The 14,081-nt window shown below is 42.7% G+C and overlaps 1 protein-coding gene across 6 annotated transcripts in view; it reads left to right on the top strand.

The window, feature by feature from the left end:
* map7d1a (MAP7 domain containing 1a) overlaps window positions 1-5,543 on the top strand; it is a 43,609-nt gene extending 38,066 nt beyond the window's left edge. For all 6 annotated transcript variants that reach the window (XM_030072499.1, XM_030072497.1, XM_030072498.1 and 3 more), the window contains 5 exons: window positions 361-411; window positions 500-560; window positions 1,862-1,943; window positions 2,330-2,565; window positions 4,407-5,543. In XM_030072499.1, the coding sequence (XP_029928359.1) occupies window positions 361-411; window positions 500-560; window positions 1,862-1,943; window positions 2,330-2,565; window positions 4,407-4,417 (441 nt within the window). In that variant the 3' untranslated portion in view covers window positions 4,418-5,543. The remainder of the gene's footprint in view (window positions 1-360; window positions 412-499; window positions 561-1,861; window positions 1,944-2,329; window positions 2,566-4,406) is intronic.
* Window positions 5,544-14,081: the final 8,538 nt, after the last annotated feature.

The following is a 14,081-nucleotide window of genomic DNA, read 5'->3' as shown; positions in this document are numbered from 1 at the left end:
AAGATAGTAAAAGGCAAAAGAGACAAAATAAATGTAATTCATGTCACACAACAAGGCCCACCAAACCTAATGCCAACCAAATCTTCAGCCAAACTTGTAACATTGATGACAGCTCTTGAAGTGTTGACATTTATTGGATTTTGTATTAATTGATGTGATATGATTAGATTTAGGCCTTCTTCACTTTACGGATGTGTCCCATGCGCCATCATTGTGCCGGTGTCTGGTGCATTATAGGACAAAATGCATCAAAGCATTTCCGCCTTAAACTTTCAGGCGTGCTGACACCTCAAAGTAAGGCCGACCACTTTTCGGGGACATTCGTTACTGGTCTCATGCTTTTGTTTTTTCTTTTCCCAGCGCCTGGAGGAGATCATGAAGCGGACACGCAAAACAGATGTAGGGGACAAGGTACATTTGCTGCTCAGATCTAACCAAAACATCATGTCAAGAAGACCTTTCCATTAAGAATAACTGGAATCCTTTCTCATCTCTACAGAAAGAGACCAAATCCTCCCCAACCACCCAGGTCAATGGCAAAGAGGCAGAAGGCAGCAAAGGTAAGCAGATAATCAGCCTTGCCTGTTTCTCTGTTGTATAATGAATCCCCATGTGCTACAGGAAAATCATTACCCACTACAACCAGTTTATCTCAAAGAATCGTTTGGAGGAATTGGCTTATTTGATCTCCCATTAAAGTGACATCCGCTCTGAAGAGTCTAAAACAAAGAATCTGCTTTGTAATCAGTTGTTTTCCACTTAAGAGTGAGTTTCTAACTCTCAGGCTGTTTCAGATAGCGAATCCACAGGATCTGATTGATTTTGGACAATGTCTAACTTAATTGTTCCAATATCAGTTGAGGCACATGTTGTTGTTAGACCAACATCTCTTTATTTTAACTCTCCTCTCCACCATTATTTACTGCTGCATGACAAATACTGCACCTCTCTCCCCTTTGCATCTTTCCTGTGTTACAATAAATGGAACCACATATATTTGTTGTGCTTTTGTTTTCACTTCCCATCTGAGTCAGATCCACATCGGAGCATTTTATTTTAAAAAGGGTTATTAGATTTTATCTCTTCCTCATATCCTGTACAGCTGCAGTTTTAGTTCTTATTTTCATTACAATAGGACCCATGTGTGCTCGCTTGTTGTCCAAGTCCTGGGACTTTAGGGACTGGAGAGGAAGAACAGGCTCATGCCAATACCAATACAGTAGCCTGAAGCAATTACAAACCATGCGAGTATGTGTCACTAGTAATATAATCAGGGCTACTCCCCTCCACCCATACTCTCTCCAGACTATCTGATTATAGACAAATTATATTCTTCATCCAAATGGATTCGGAAGCATATGGCATGTACACCCTCCTTGTTTGAGCTTTCACATCATGTAGATGAGAATGATGAGGAGGCTCCACGTGGACCAAAGTAGAGTTGGGGGATATGCTGCTGTTTGTGGCCAAGTTCCCCAGCACAGGAAGATGTTAGTCAACCACTGATGTGGTCAGTGGTCCAGGAGCAGCTGGCAGGTCTACTGCGATTCTAGTCAAGGGTGTGGACAACCGTCTCCACCACAGCCCTGTCTCCACCAGTTGTTAAGGTCTAGGAGGAGAATGTGAGCCACAGAGTATGGATGACCCTGGGGAGGTTTAGAGTTAGGAATGCCTTTCTTTCATACTGAAGTCATGCTGACTCAGCTTCAGGGCGGTCATCAAAGTCTCCCCGCAGGCAGTGGTGTTAAATCCCACATATTGGATGATTGTTCAGGGTAGGATAGAAGGATGTGCATGCACGTGCATGCTCCTGAGTATAGTTCACATTGGATTAATGGATGTTTTGCTTTGTTTCCTGCAGCATCTGCCGACTACCAGCCAAGGCCAGAAGTCAACCTGTCCAATAACAAAACAGAAAACGGACAGACCGATGTGAGAGAAAGGTAAAACTACAGCTCCCCTTTATTGTTTTCAACATTTCCCTGTTCCCCAGTTGATGCAAGACCACCGTGAACAGTATAAAACCTATATGCCAGAAAACCCAAGCCAGGGGTTGACTGCTAATCAAGGCTGCAGGAGATCTGCAAGCTTTCAAACCTCAAAGGAGAACAGAGGAAGCCACATAATTCAGGGCCACAATAAACACTTGGGATACTCTGAGAATGTTTTGTTTCCATGAAATGTTTACCCACTGTATTGAACATGCTTCTGGGGTAGATTTTGAAATGTCTCCCCTAATTGGACCTTGGTATGATGACTCATAGTTTTGAGTCATTTCCAAACCCATTTTAACCATAACCATATTCTGCTGTGCATCTCCCCGCTTTAGTCCCTCAGTTCAAGTTGTCAACGGGGTCCAGTCCTCCAGACATGAGAATGGTCTGTCCACTAAGGGAGACGCTGCCCACTTTGAAGAGATCATCCAGCTGGCCAATCATGGCAACGGCACCAACGAAGGGCGGGAAAAGTCTGAGACCAGCATCCCCATCGAGCCGATCCTTGCTTTTGAAAGCGAGGAGCCGTTCATGAAAAAAGCAGGCCCCATAAAGCCTCAGCATGTTGCAGGTGAGTAGAGTTTAAGTCAGAGAGGAGGAATGTAAGAATATCGTCATGTCTAAATCCACATCCCAATAAAATTAATCCAATCATTTGCAAGTACCACCCTGACTGATATATTGGCAAGCCAATATTACTGGCCGATATTGGCTCATTGCAGATATGTTGGTATGAATATATGTTATTATTAATTTGTCCACCAGACTTCATTGTGTACCATAACTTGTATAGGAGTGAGTTGCAGTATATATCTTTATTACAGCTATTTGTTTACCAAACCTAATGATTCCATACTACAAATGTGTGTTGATATCTTTAAAAAATATAAGTCAATATTTCATTATCTTTTTTTTTTTCCCATCCTGAGATGTTGATATTGGTATCTGCCCTAAAAATCCAATCTTGACCAGGTTGTCTTTGTGAGTTCATTACCCCCTTGACCTTACTTATGTCCTCATTTGCTCCACGGTCCTTAGGAGCAGATAGAGCCATGCTTTGTGGAAAGCAATGACTTGGTATTGCATTTGACTTTTAATATCAACGTCAGAGTTCACAGCACACCATAAAGATTGCAGTACAAGGCGCCACTGGTTATTGCTGCTGTCCCTGGCATGAAGGAACAGTTAAGTAGGACTCTTGGCTCTTGTAATGCGCAGGTCATCACCCTGGTGTGAGCAGGTTCCCCTCTGGGGAGAGGAACGGTGTGGCGAGGAGAATCCCCAAACACTCCCAAGGGGCTGTATGTGGGATATGGAAGAAATAGTGCAGAGAAGGGTGAAGAGAAGTGGGGTATCTTTATACTGATGACAGCTTTTATTCATCAGCCCCACTGACTTGGGCCCGTGTCCAGTGTCGAATTCTTTGAGTGGCAGAGGTGGTGAGGAGACCCTATCCACAAGTGCTGCACTGCCAGGGATTAGAAACCAGACTCTTTTAAAGTTATGCATCCAATTGCCTCTCGCTTGCCCCCCTCCCAGTGGCAACGTCAGCATTATTGGTCCTACCCGACTCCCCCACTTGATGCCAGCAGACCTTAGCCTTCACCTGCTAGCCTGAAGACAGGCCTCTAATCATAAATTATATCCAAAGCAAACAGAGAAGGATTAGCTTTGCCGTTCCTTGACAATTTTCACTAAAATGACCAGTTTTAATGAACATTTCATGTCCTTTATCTCACCTCCAACACATGTAGTTGTTGTCTCAGTCACTCAAAACATGTACATTCCAGCTGCTCACATTCAGTCATATACATTTGGATACTGGATACAGACTCTTTGGACGTGACAGAGTATTTATGACAAAGGCTATGATTGCGAAGATTAATGTTTGTGAGACTGATCAAATGTTACGATGTAATTCCATAGATGGGGTCAATTTATTTTAAAGCATACCACCAGGTCTAATTTGAATGTTCATAGGCGTGAGCGTGGCCCTCCTCGGCCTCACATGTGGCGCTGTCAGTCAAATGATCGCTGTTACATCAATCACCCACTGATTCACCATGTTGACTGCGTTTTCTCACTGCAGCTATACGTCTCTAAGACATCAGGGTTACACCCAGGGTATTTAATCCTATGGCCTTTACATTTGTCTACGTAAACAAGTCAATAAAAGGTTTATGGGTTCGTGCCCCTACACCATGTTCCAACAACTTTTGCACCCAGTATTGTCACCAAGTCAGACGTTTACAGACCTTGTCATTACTCACGTTAACTAGGGTGGTCATTATTATAGCACGAAAGCATCGGAGACCAATTTGTACGTTATTCAGCGCTTGTTATTAATCTTAGGTGTCAGCAGGGGGCTGACACTTCTGATCCTCAACCTTCTGCTGTCTGTCTCCTTCCCAGAGGTCCTGTGAGATGTGCCAGTGTTGAAGTGCTCATCGCCTTAGGCCACTGACCTCCTCCAGCCCAGCCACCACTCGCATGGGGAGACAGAAACCCTCTTTGACAGAGCACAGCCCTGTGACCTGTGCCAAACAATCACTGACTGCTTTATAGCTCCCTCTCTCTCTCAAAAAAAAAAAATAAAAATAGAAATAAAATAAACTCCTCTCTCAAGATAAAGGGGCCAGAGAAGAAGATGAAGAAGAAGCAACTCTGCAGTCTGCATCAAGACACAAGCAAAACACAGAACAGGATGAAAGATGTTGCCACATGCCACCCTATCAGGTGCATTAGTGTTAACATTTCCAATGATCTTCATGGCACCAATTCCATGCACCTTAATACTTGACTGTATCATCCATTGTACAATACAGTACAGCTGAGTAATTGTTATTATGACAAGCTGGAAAAAAGAAGTGAGTTTGCTTTTTTGGTCTTATGTTTAGTTATTTAACTTGAAGAGAAATGTAACGACTGGGTACAAGTTTATGTGAATAATGTAAATGAAATTTTGTGTGTTGGATAAAGGAGGGAGGGGTCTGTGGAACAAAGGGTTTATGTAAGGGAGTCGACTTTTATGCAACTCTGCTCTTAGTAGGCCTTCTCAGTCAAACCCAGGTATTATATACATTGATTACATCCTGGTCTGTGAAAATCTCAAATGGATTGTTATTACATGATATGTAAACTCATTTTCAGTTTAAACTTAACTCTCCTACATTATGACTGATTGTATGCAACTGGATGTACTGGATGTAATAATAAGTGTGTAAGTTTGACAGGAAATCACAGAGGAAATTTAGAACCAGTATTCATAAATCCAAGTTCAAAATAGAAAAACAAGTCATGCGTCCAAGTTGGAAATAGAATGTAAACTAGGGGTTTACCCCCCACACTTAATGATTCATGCAGTTGTTTTTTTGTTTTTCTAAACGTGCAAGCATGACTCAGTTTTCTCTAATTTGCATTGTGATTCCACAGACTCATATTTGAATTGCTGGTGCGTGTATATGCTATAAATATATTTTGATGTGTGTTTAAAGGTCAGTGGGAGTGTCAAAGTCTTATTAAAGACAAGCTGTCCAGTCTGCAGCATCATCATGTCTTTGTTCTGAATAAGTATGGACTTGGGGGATAAGGTGTGGGAGGGGAGAAGAGGATACAGCTGTTAGGAATGGGATCTTAATGTTGGAACCATTGTCTTATCCTCTGGATCCAGTCGTTTATCTGAAACAGACAGTTTGTCAAACTCATGGAGCATCAAGTGTGACTCATTCAATGAAGTGGGACAGTTTGGGAATGTTTTGCACTACATTTTGAACACCAACTTCATGTTTACTCTCAGGTTTAGACCCAGCTCAGGGGTGTTTAGACTCTTCCACTGACAGTCGTGAGGGACAGAGTGGAAGCTAACCGCAAGAAAACTGATTTACAGATGGTTCCCGAGGGCCCCACTTTCTGAATGTAGCAGGAATGCAACCTGGCTCAGCTGCCCTTCTCAGTTTGGGTCTCCTTTTCCAAAAACCCTCCAGGGGGTGCATACCACTCAATCTGCTGCCCTACTGTTACTACATTCTGGTGGCCAAGGGGGTGGCTGGCACTTGTATGAAGTGTTTCTTGCCATTCATCCCTCTAGGCAGCTGTACTTCATTACAAACGATTTATGTCCCCCTTCTCTTAAACGCAAGAGCATGCTGCACTGATCATCGCGTGTAACTCATTTGATTTAGATGACTTCTTGCTGCATATGTACTGTGACTAATATGAGTTATAGTTGAACGAGGGACTGAATTGAGTTATTACCTACGATGCACGTATGTCCTCTTCCTCTTAATAGACTGCTTTCATTTCGCCGCATCGCCATGCAGTTGAAACATCTGAACAATGCTATGGCGGCCAATTTCAACTAACAAAACTAGAGATGCAGAAACCATTTCTCCAAAGTGTGACTGAGCTCTGAGACGAAAATCAACAGACACAATGCTTATTTTCAATCCTTAATCTCTTAAACCATTAGGACTAATTTCATTGGAGAGCTGCAACATGTATGTGACTTCAAGACCTTAGTGAGAATTGTAGCCCTTGGAGTACTGATATATTGTAGCGTGGCAGTTTTCACTGGCAACTACATCAGCGCTACAGCTCTGCCTCTAGGATGTTAGGTGATTATACTGTATGGAGGGTGGGAAATTATCCCCCAACCACCAACCAAATGATGGTAAATTTAACCCGTGGGCACAGCATCAGTCTGCATACCACTTGCTTTTGTGGGTAACCAACCGTCAACGTTTAAAAAGTTTATATTTGACATGTGAAATAATGGGGTAGCTATATGACTTTGTGGTTTCAAACACAATCCCTTAGCCCATATCCCACAGGTTCTATCTCGTCAACAACCAGCTGCCACTGCAAGTCTCTGTAAGTGAGATGCCAAGCCAACCTCTCCTCAATAAGTGTATATTGCTTTAGGTACGATGGTCTGCAGGATGCCTAAAATGGAAATGTAATGATCTCATAGGTTTAGTGTGTGGCTACATCAGTTGCTCACATTAGAATAACCTTCTGTTAAAAGCTGTATTCATGTACCCCACCAGAGGGTGCAGCACTGCAGTATTAAGGTGCTCAACCGCACATATCAGATTTCCTTGGGCTCTTGCCGGCTCTCAAGCCTGGTGGAGACGGACTGTCAAACAGAATTTTCAGATACATCTACATGCCCTCACTACATCGAAGTTTTAAATTCACTATCTATCTGTAGTTTTTGACCGAGTTGATCTGCTGTTGTCAAAGCCGTGTCATGTGTAGTGCTTCCCAGAGGGGACTTGAGGATTAGTGGACACTATTTTTAGGAAGGTGTCAGTGGGGCAGTGCGCAATGGCAGGCTGAGCAATGCCAAGTTTCTGAATTAATTCACATGAAAAAGCAAAGAAGTGGATATATAATTAGGTTTTGGGATAAGGTTTTAGGACAAACAGAAGGCCGGGATGAGAATAACTGTAATGCCAGTCAAAGTTGCATGCTGTCAATCAGACAGCACTGAGATATTGGAATGGCCAGTGTAACTGGCATGCCCTCCTGCCTGCGTCACTTTGACTGATGGGTGTATTATCTCCTCAGGGACAGCCTGCAAGCGTGCTGATAGGTGTGTTGGAAGTGTTGCCATCCCCACTCTATTCTTGGCTTACTCTCTTCCTCCCTGGGTGAGGACAGATAAGTTCTTCTTATTGAGGTTCATATTTAAAAAAGAACTTGCCACCTCCTGCCATGTGTGAGAACTTTATGGGCACGTAGCTGTACCTGTGCATTACAGTGACTTTTGTCTTACATCGTGCAAAGGCCCCAGGTTTGGAGATACTGTGGGATCTGGCAAGTGTTATGGAATAGCAAGTGTGCCACCTCAGCCGCCATTTTTAACAAGACACAGGTGACAGCATGGGGTCCGACTTCAGAGGGACACCGCTGCAACAGTTACGCGTACATCACAATGATCAAAGCCTGTGAGAACAGCCTCTGTTTAGTGTTTCGGCTTGGGCCACAGACCCTCCCCCCTATTGAACTGTCTATCTGCTCAGCAACAGGGTCTCCTAACACAGCTGCTCTGTGCTGGCAATACAGTAATGAGAGGCCACAGAATGGCAGGCACTCAGAGTAAGGCTGTTTCTTGATCCCTGTCGAAGCTGTCGGAGTGGGCCAACCTCTCAAATATTCTGACACGAGACGCAAGATTTAAGAGCCGCCCTCCGGTCACCAAACAGGACCCCTGCAGGACCTCTATATCATGGAGCTGCCATGTGAAGTGGTAGAGAGAACTGAGGGCCTCACATCCCATCAGGGGTGGTCGCCAGGGACAAGGAGCAGCTGAGTCTAAACAGGCAGCTGCTGGACTATTGTCACAACCTTTCCATGTAGACACCATTGTGGTCGCTCTTTGATGGGCTCCTCCCTGAGTCTACGATGTTCCATGAAAACAAGTATTTAAGGAGTCTGACATCAGTTGGCCCGTTGCATTCACATTGTTGCGCGCTGAGGACATGCAATGTTTCTTTTGCATACAAGTGAATAAAAGTATGCTGAGGGAAAGTGGGAACAGATTTATTAGGCAAGTGGGCATTTACTTTATGGGTTCATCTGCTTGGCAGTTGACTGGTGCTGAGATTCTTTATTGGCTTCCCTTTGTCAATAACCGAGTTGCTGACAAACCTAGCTTTTATTATTTTGGTCTTGCACCAGGACAGTGACAATGATATTTAATTATTATTAATGATAATAATTTCATGTCATGAAATGCAGCTCCAAATGCTTTACAAGAGAAATAATGACACAGGTCTGGAAAAAAAAAAAAAAAAAAAAAAACAGAAGACACAAAGAGCAAAATGTATAAAGGAAAATAAAAAATGAGACAATGAAAATCTAAAAAGATTAGAAAGAAAGAAAAAGTAGGATAATATTAGTAATAAAGTCCTAAGATATAAAATCATAAAACATGTATAAAATGTATAAAACAAGTATAGGACATATGAAAGATATATGATGGAACAAAAATGTTGTTTTAAAAGTAGAATTATTTGAAAGCAGTGTCATAAAAATCGGTTTTAATTATTAACACGAATGGAGTGCTTATTATTCTCAGCTAATTGTTGATCACCTCTTATAAATTTCTTAAAAACACAGCCTTGGCTTGCTGAAATCCCAGCCAGAGTGATGGGAAAAATGAGCAAGAAAACAAAAACATAATTTTCTGAAAGCTGTTATGGAGATATGCAGGGAGTGAGAATGTCCAGTAATTTATGAAAACAAAGCGGAGATTTGTGTGCAGTTCAGGCGCCCAAGTATGTCCTCAGAAAACCGATATAATACCTCGGATTCAGAGGTGTCACATTCACACAGTGATACAGGCTCATTCATCTGGATTTGTAGTTTCTGGAGCTGACAGTCGACATGTTTAATTTACAGCATCACCACCAGTCACAGCACAGAGGACCGCGGCTTCAATTTTGCCAGCTTGCAGCCTTGGTTATTTTCAGTTCAAGGGATAGCTGATAATTAATCCCTGGTGCACACCAGTTGCCTGCTATAGTAGAGGCTTTTGAAGCTCTCAGTTTTCTTTTTGTTCCATTTGGAAAGGAAATACTAAAAAAGAAAAGACCCTGGCAACTGCAAGATACATGCACAGCAGAAAGGGGATCTTCCGTGGTATAGACCTGTTTTATTATTTTTGGCTACAGAAGCTGTAATTCATGTAGGTTGTAGTAACAGACTTCGCTCACTGTTTTATGGACAGCACATGCAGTGTCTACTCTCTCTGTAAAGCAAATCCTCCACTAATATGTTGTGTCTTGGTCACTGCAGCTAAATCAAATCTTCTCTTATTTGGAGTTGCTGCCAGTCTCATGTAATAGCAGTGAGATATTCTCAAATTTAAAACCTTCTTTTGAGTTAAAATGTCCCTTCTTTTATAGTTCTCATCTCTGCAAAAGTTATGACCCAATTACAAGAGCATGCAAATGAGTCTAACAATGATTGCTCGACTCTAACCAAGGTTTTGTTGGTTTAATTCATGTTGCTAAGGCACTAAATCCTGTTGTTCTTTATTTATCTTACCAGGAAGAACTCCATAGAAGGATTACCATTTTAAGATTGCATTCATTTAGTCCCAAGGGGTTAATAAGGTGGGAGTGCTGTGAGAGTGTGCGTGTGTGTGTTTGCATTAGTGCATTTATGTGTGCATTCTCACACTTGCGCGTTTGTGTGCGAATTAATAAATGCGTGCGTGTATGGATGTGTTTGCTGAAGTGGGAGAATGTGTGTATGTGTGAGTGTGAGAGAGATAGAAAGCGAGAGAGACTAAGCATGCAAGTGTGTTTGCATGACACATGAGAACAGCCGTCATGAGACCTTGGAGAGCATGAGAGCGTGGAAGAGGGGGGCCGAAACCACTGTCCACCCGGAGACAGTGGCCCTGAATTACCAGGGCCACTGAATACCGTCAGAATGAAAGTATTCGAGTACTGAGAAAGGGAAAAAGGTGCAACATGTTTTTTTTAGTTTCACATCAGACCACGGTAACAACTGACCTTATTAACGGAAAAGATGGGGGTGTTAGTGAAAAAGAAGTTGAAAATCAAATTGCATTTGCATGGGTTGCCATAAAACCCCAGGTGAGCTTTGACTGATCTTGAAAGAAAGAAAAAAAAAAAAAACCTTCAAACTGGAGCACCTGCAAGTGAGGCTTGAAGGCTGCTGAACAAAGTGCTGCGTAATGAACCGGCATCAAAATTCTTTCCAAACATTCTTCTTGCCCTGTGGTGTTCTGTCTACATGCTGTGATTGTTGGCTTTTGCATTCGTTTATGTTCTCTGTCTGTTCACACAGGGATAGAAAAAGAGTGAAATGGCCTGTAGCCTTTTTTGCGGAGGCACTGTGAATGTCGTGAAGAGTCTGACAGTGTGCCTGACGTTTCCCTTCTTGTCAGGAAAACTAAAATATTTTAAGTGGAAGTACTGCGACATAAAACGCTCATGTAAGAGTAAAAAAGCAGCTCATCAAGAATGCTCAGATATTTTGTTACTTAAAAAAAGAAAGAAAAAAGAAAAACGTTAAGATAGCATCTTGTTCCAAAAGCGTCCTCTTCCAAGATTGACCAAAATTGTTCTGGCATGCTCCCTGCAAATAGTTTCTGGTTTATTTGCCCGAGAACAGAAGATAGTTCCATTTTAACTCACAGCACAGCCATGAGGCTGAAGTTTAACTCACCAGAGGTTAATGCTAAATGAACAAAATACTCAAATAGAAGAAAAGGTGTATGCTTTTTAAGAGCTTGAGAGAAAGACTTGTGCTACTTTTTTTTTTCCTTCTCTGCTTTTATGTTTTCTAAACGCCTGCAATTGACCCAGTGACCCGCACTCTTATGTTATTGATCTTTATGGCTCTTCGCTCTCCAGTTGAAGTGACTTGCTAAATCATTCTGAGATTTGTTTCATGGCCTCAGTTGGGGGTAAAGGTTGAGGAGCTTAAGGGGCTTTGTAGGTACGGGTGAGGTTACAGATACTTCATCTCATTTTTCATTATTCCCAATTGCAGCTTATTGCCCAGAGGCTGCTATGAAAGTAAGAAAAGGTTTGTGTGTGTGTGTGTGTGTGTGTGTGTGCGTGCGTGCATGCGTGCATGCATGTGCATGACCTTACTGCAGCCACTGAATAATAAAAAAAAACACAGACAAGAGATTTAACATGGTGTTTTCTAATACTAGAAAACACAAGCTCGCTTTTTTAAAAGAATCTGTTCATTTCTTCCCTTCTACTCCCAATTTCAAAACCTGATAAATAAAAGGTACCAAAACTAAATTTTGTTAATCTACAATTTATGAAAGGGTGGAATTAAAAACGATGAAAGCATATAGTGTATAGGGCAAAACACTTTTTCAATAGTGCAGTAAGACAGTTAAGAAAAGAAGGTGTAAAGTGAGGCTACACCCTTCCCTAAGCCTGTACTTTTGCTCCACCAATCTGTGAAGAAGTCTCTCATTATCGTTCCTTCTCCTGATTTACATTTTCTCTCCATTTTCCCAAAGGGGGAGTCAGGCACAGATGGTTTTCACTCTGCGAAGTGGAAAGTCCCCTCTGCATCATTGTGCTCATCCCTTTTCTCAGTTTCTTGCTCTTTTCTCTTCACATGTGAGAGGAAACCAGCTCGCCAGTGGAGTCGGCTGTCTGGGTCTTTTGGTATGGTGCTGGGGCTGCTGGGTGTGACGTGGCTGGGCCGTTTGCGTTTGTCTCTCTCCACACGACTGAAGATGACTGATGGCTTCTGGAGGTGTCCACAACTGGCTGCCATATTGCCATTTAGCAGTCAAAGGTCTTTCTTACAAGGATAAAAAAAAATGGAAGAAGTTTGTTATATGATTGTATCTCTTATGTGTGTCTCTATGCCCACACAGTGACTGCAAGTGGGATTAAAGAAATTTGAATTCAAAACAGATGCATGTAATCAGCCTGCCCTGTGCGCCCCACACTGTCTCAGCATGGGTTTGCTTCAGGAGTTAGTGCAGAAGTGGGGAGGGGATGTAATGAGATATGCTTCTGAGGCCAAACCTAAATCTTTGAACAAGGAAACAGCATTAACAAAGTCCCTCAGTTTTCTGCACATCATAAACATTCAGTAGAGATGGAAAGAATATATAATGTGGATATAATCACATGGTGCAGACTGGAATGGCATACCTGCAAACACAAAGACACATGGTGCCTGTGGCGCTTCCCATCAATCTTTCAGTATTTCAGCTGAAACATGTCATTACATAAACGTTTTGCCATGCTATTTATCAGCTGTCCACTGAACAGCCCTAACTCCACCTAACTCCCTCGGAGCGATATTTTAGGCAAATTTTCTCCTGAATCCTGGCAGGCCAGAGTTAATTAAAAATAAACAGCAGCTGCCTGCAGGACAACCACTGGGCCGGTGACTCCTGGGGTCAAAAGATCAGTTTCTATCCTCATGGAGTCAAAATGCCTGCAGCCTGGCTTTGCATTTGCAAGTATATACTGGTAAAAGCCGATGTTTTCATAGAAATGTCACAAGAAGTCCCGCTGCAGGGATCCAGCCCTGGGGCATCTATTTGCTCTCTGCCTCTGTCAGCACCCTTCCCCACTTTGTTCTCAAATTCTCTTTTGGAGGTGTCTGTCATGGCAGCTGAGCCAGAGCCAACAGTAACTTCTCCTGCACAACCACATTGGAGGCTTCAGATTCCATTTTCGGTGGTAAAACGGTGTCGGGCTGCATAATTACTGCAAGTGACTCCGGGGTAGAACGCTGAGTTGTGCACACACTTTTGTCGTACCACTGATATTGCCAAACTAGGAAAAAGCAGCCGACGGTTGGCATCATTAAAGCCATGTGGTTGGCATGGAGGAGGGTAAGCTGGTCCTGGTTACTTGCAAAAGCCATGGACTTGATTTAATTCATGAACTTGTATAACTCACATCCAAAAACAATGGTGCAGCCAAGAGCCAGCCTAGAGCTAGTGCCAGGACACATGCAGAAAGATGTTCTCTCACACACACACAGCCACACACACAACACTGGGCAGGCTGGTATGGGTATCTATCAATTCAAGCGTCTTGTCAGTATACCAGGCTTTGTGTTGAGGAGGTGCATAGCAGCACTTCACAAGGAGGAGCACAGTGTGTTCCCATGTGTATCTGATTCTACTTACCCAACAAATGCGAAATGACTTGCGCAACAGGAGGAGGATGATTATAGGTTATGTGAGCAAGTAGCGTTTTCTTCATTAGGGCACTTTGCATTGCTGGAAAACACAGATAAATGTCTATGTAGGACAACTGGCAAAGCACTCTGGTGAAAATGACTTTGCAGTTACAGAGTTCATTGCACCTTAAGGTCAGCAAAGAGCAACAGCTCCGTCCAGGAGATAGGAACGACGTTATTCCTTCCAAAAGAAGCAAGCTAAGTCAGCCATTACTGAGAGGAAAACTCGCATGGCACGTCAAACCAAACAGTGCTTGGTCAAGTTCAAGTTCATGAGGCCAGTCTTCTGTCTGGCAGCCTGTTAAATTTCTTAGGAGGCTGTCCAAACAACCTAAATGATGTTTATTTATTCTCGTTAAAAATTACCATGAG

Source organism: Myripristis murdjan, chromosome 16 (genome assembly GCF_902150065.1).
Source record: "Myripristis murdjan chromosome 16, fMyrMur1.1, whole genome shotgun sequence".
In the NCBI taxonomy this organism is placed as follows: Eukaryota; Metazoa; Chordata; class Actinopteri; order Holocentriformes; family Holocentridae; genus Myripristis; species Myripristis murdjan.
This window is presented reverse-complemented; position numbering and strand designations above follow the sequence as displayed.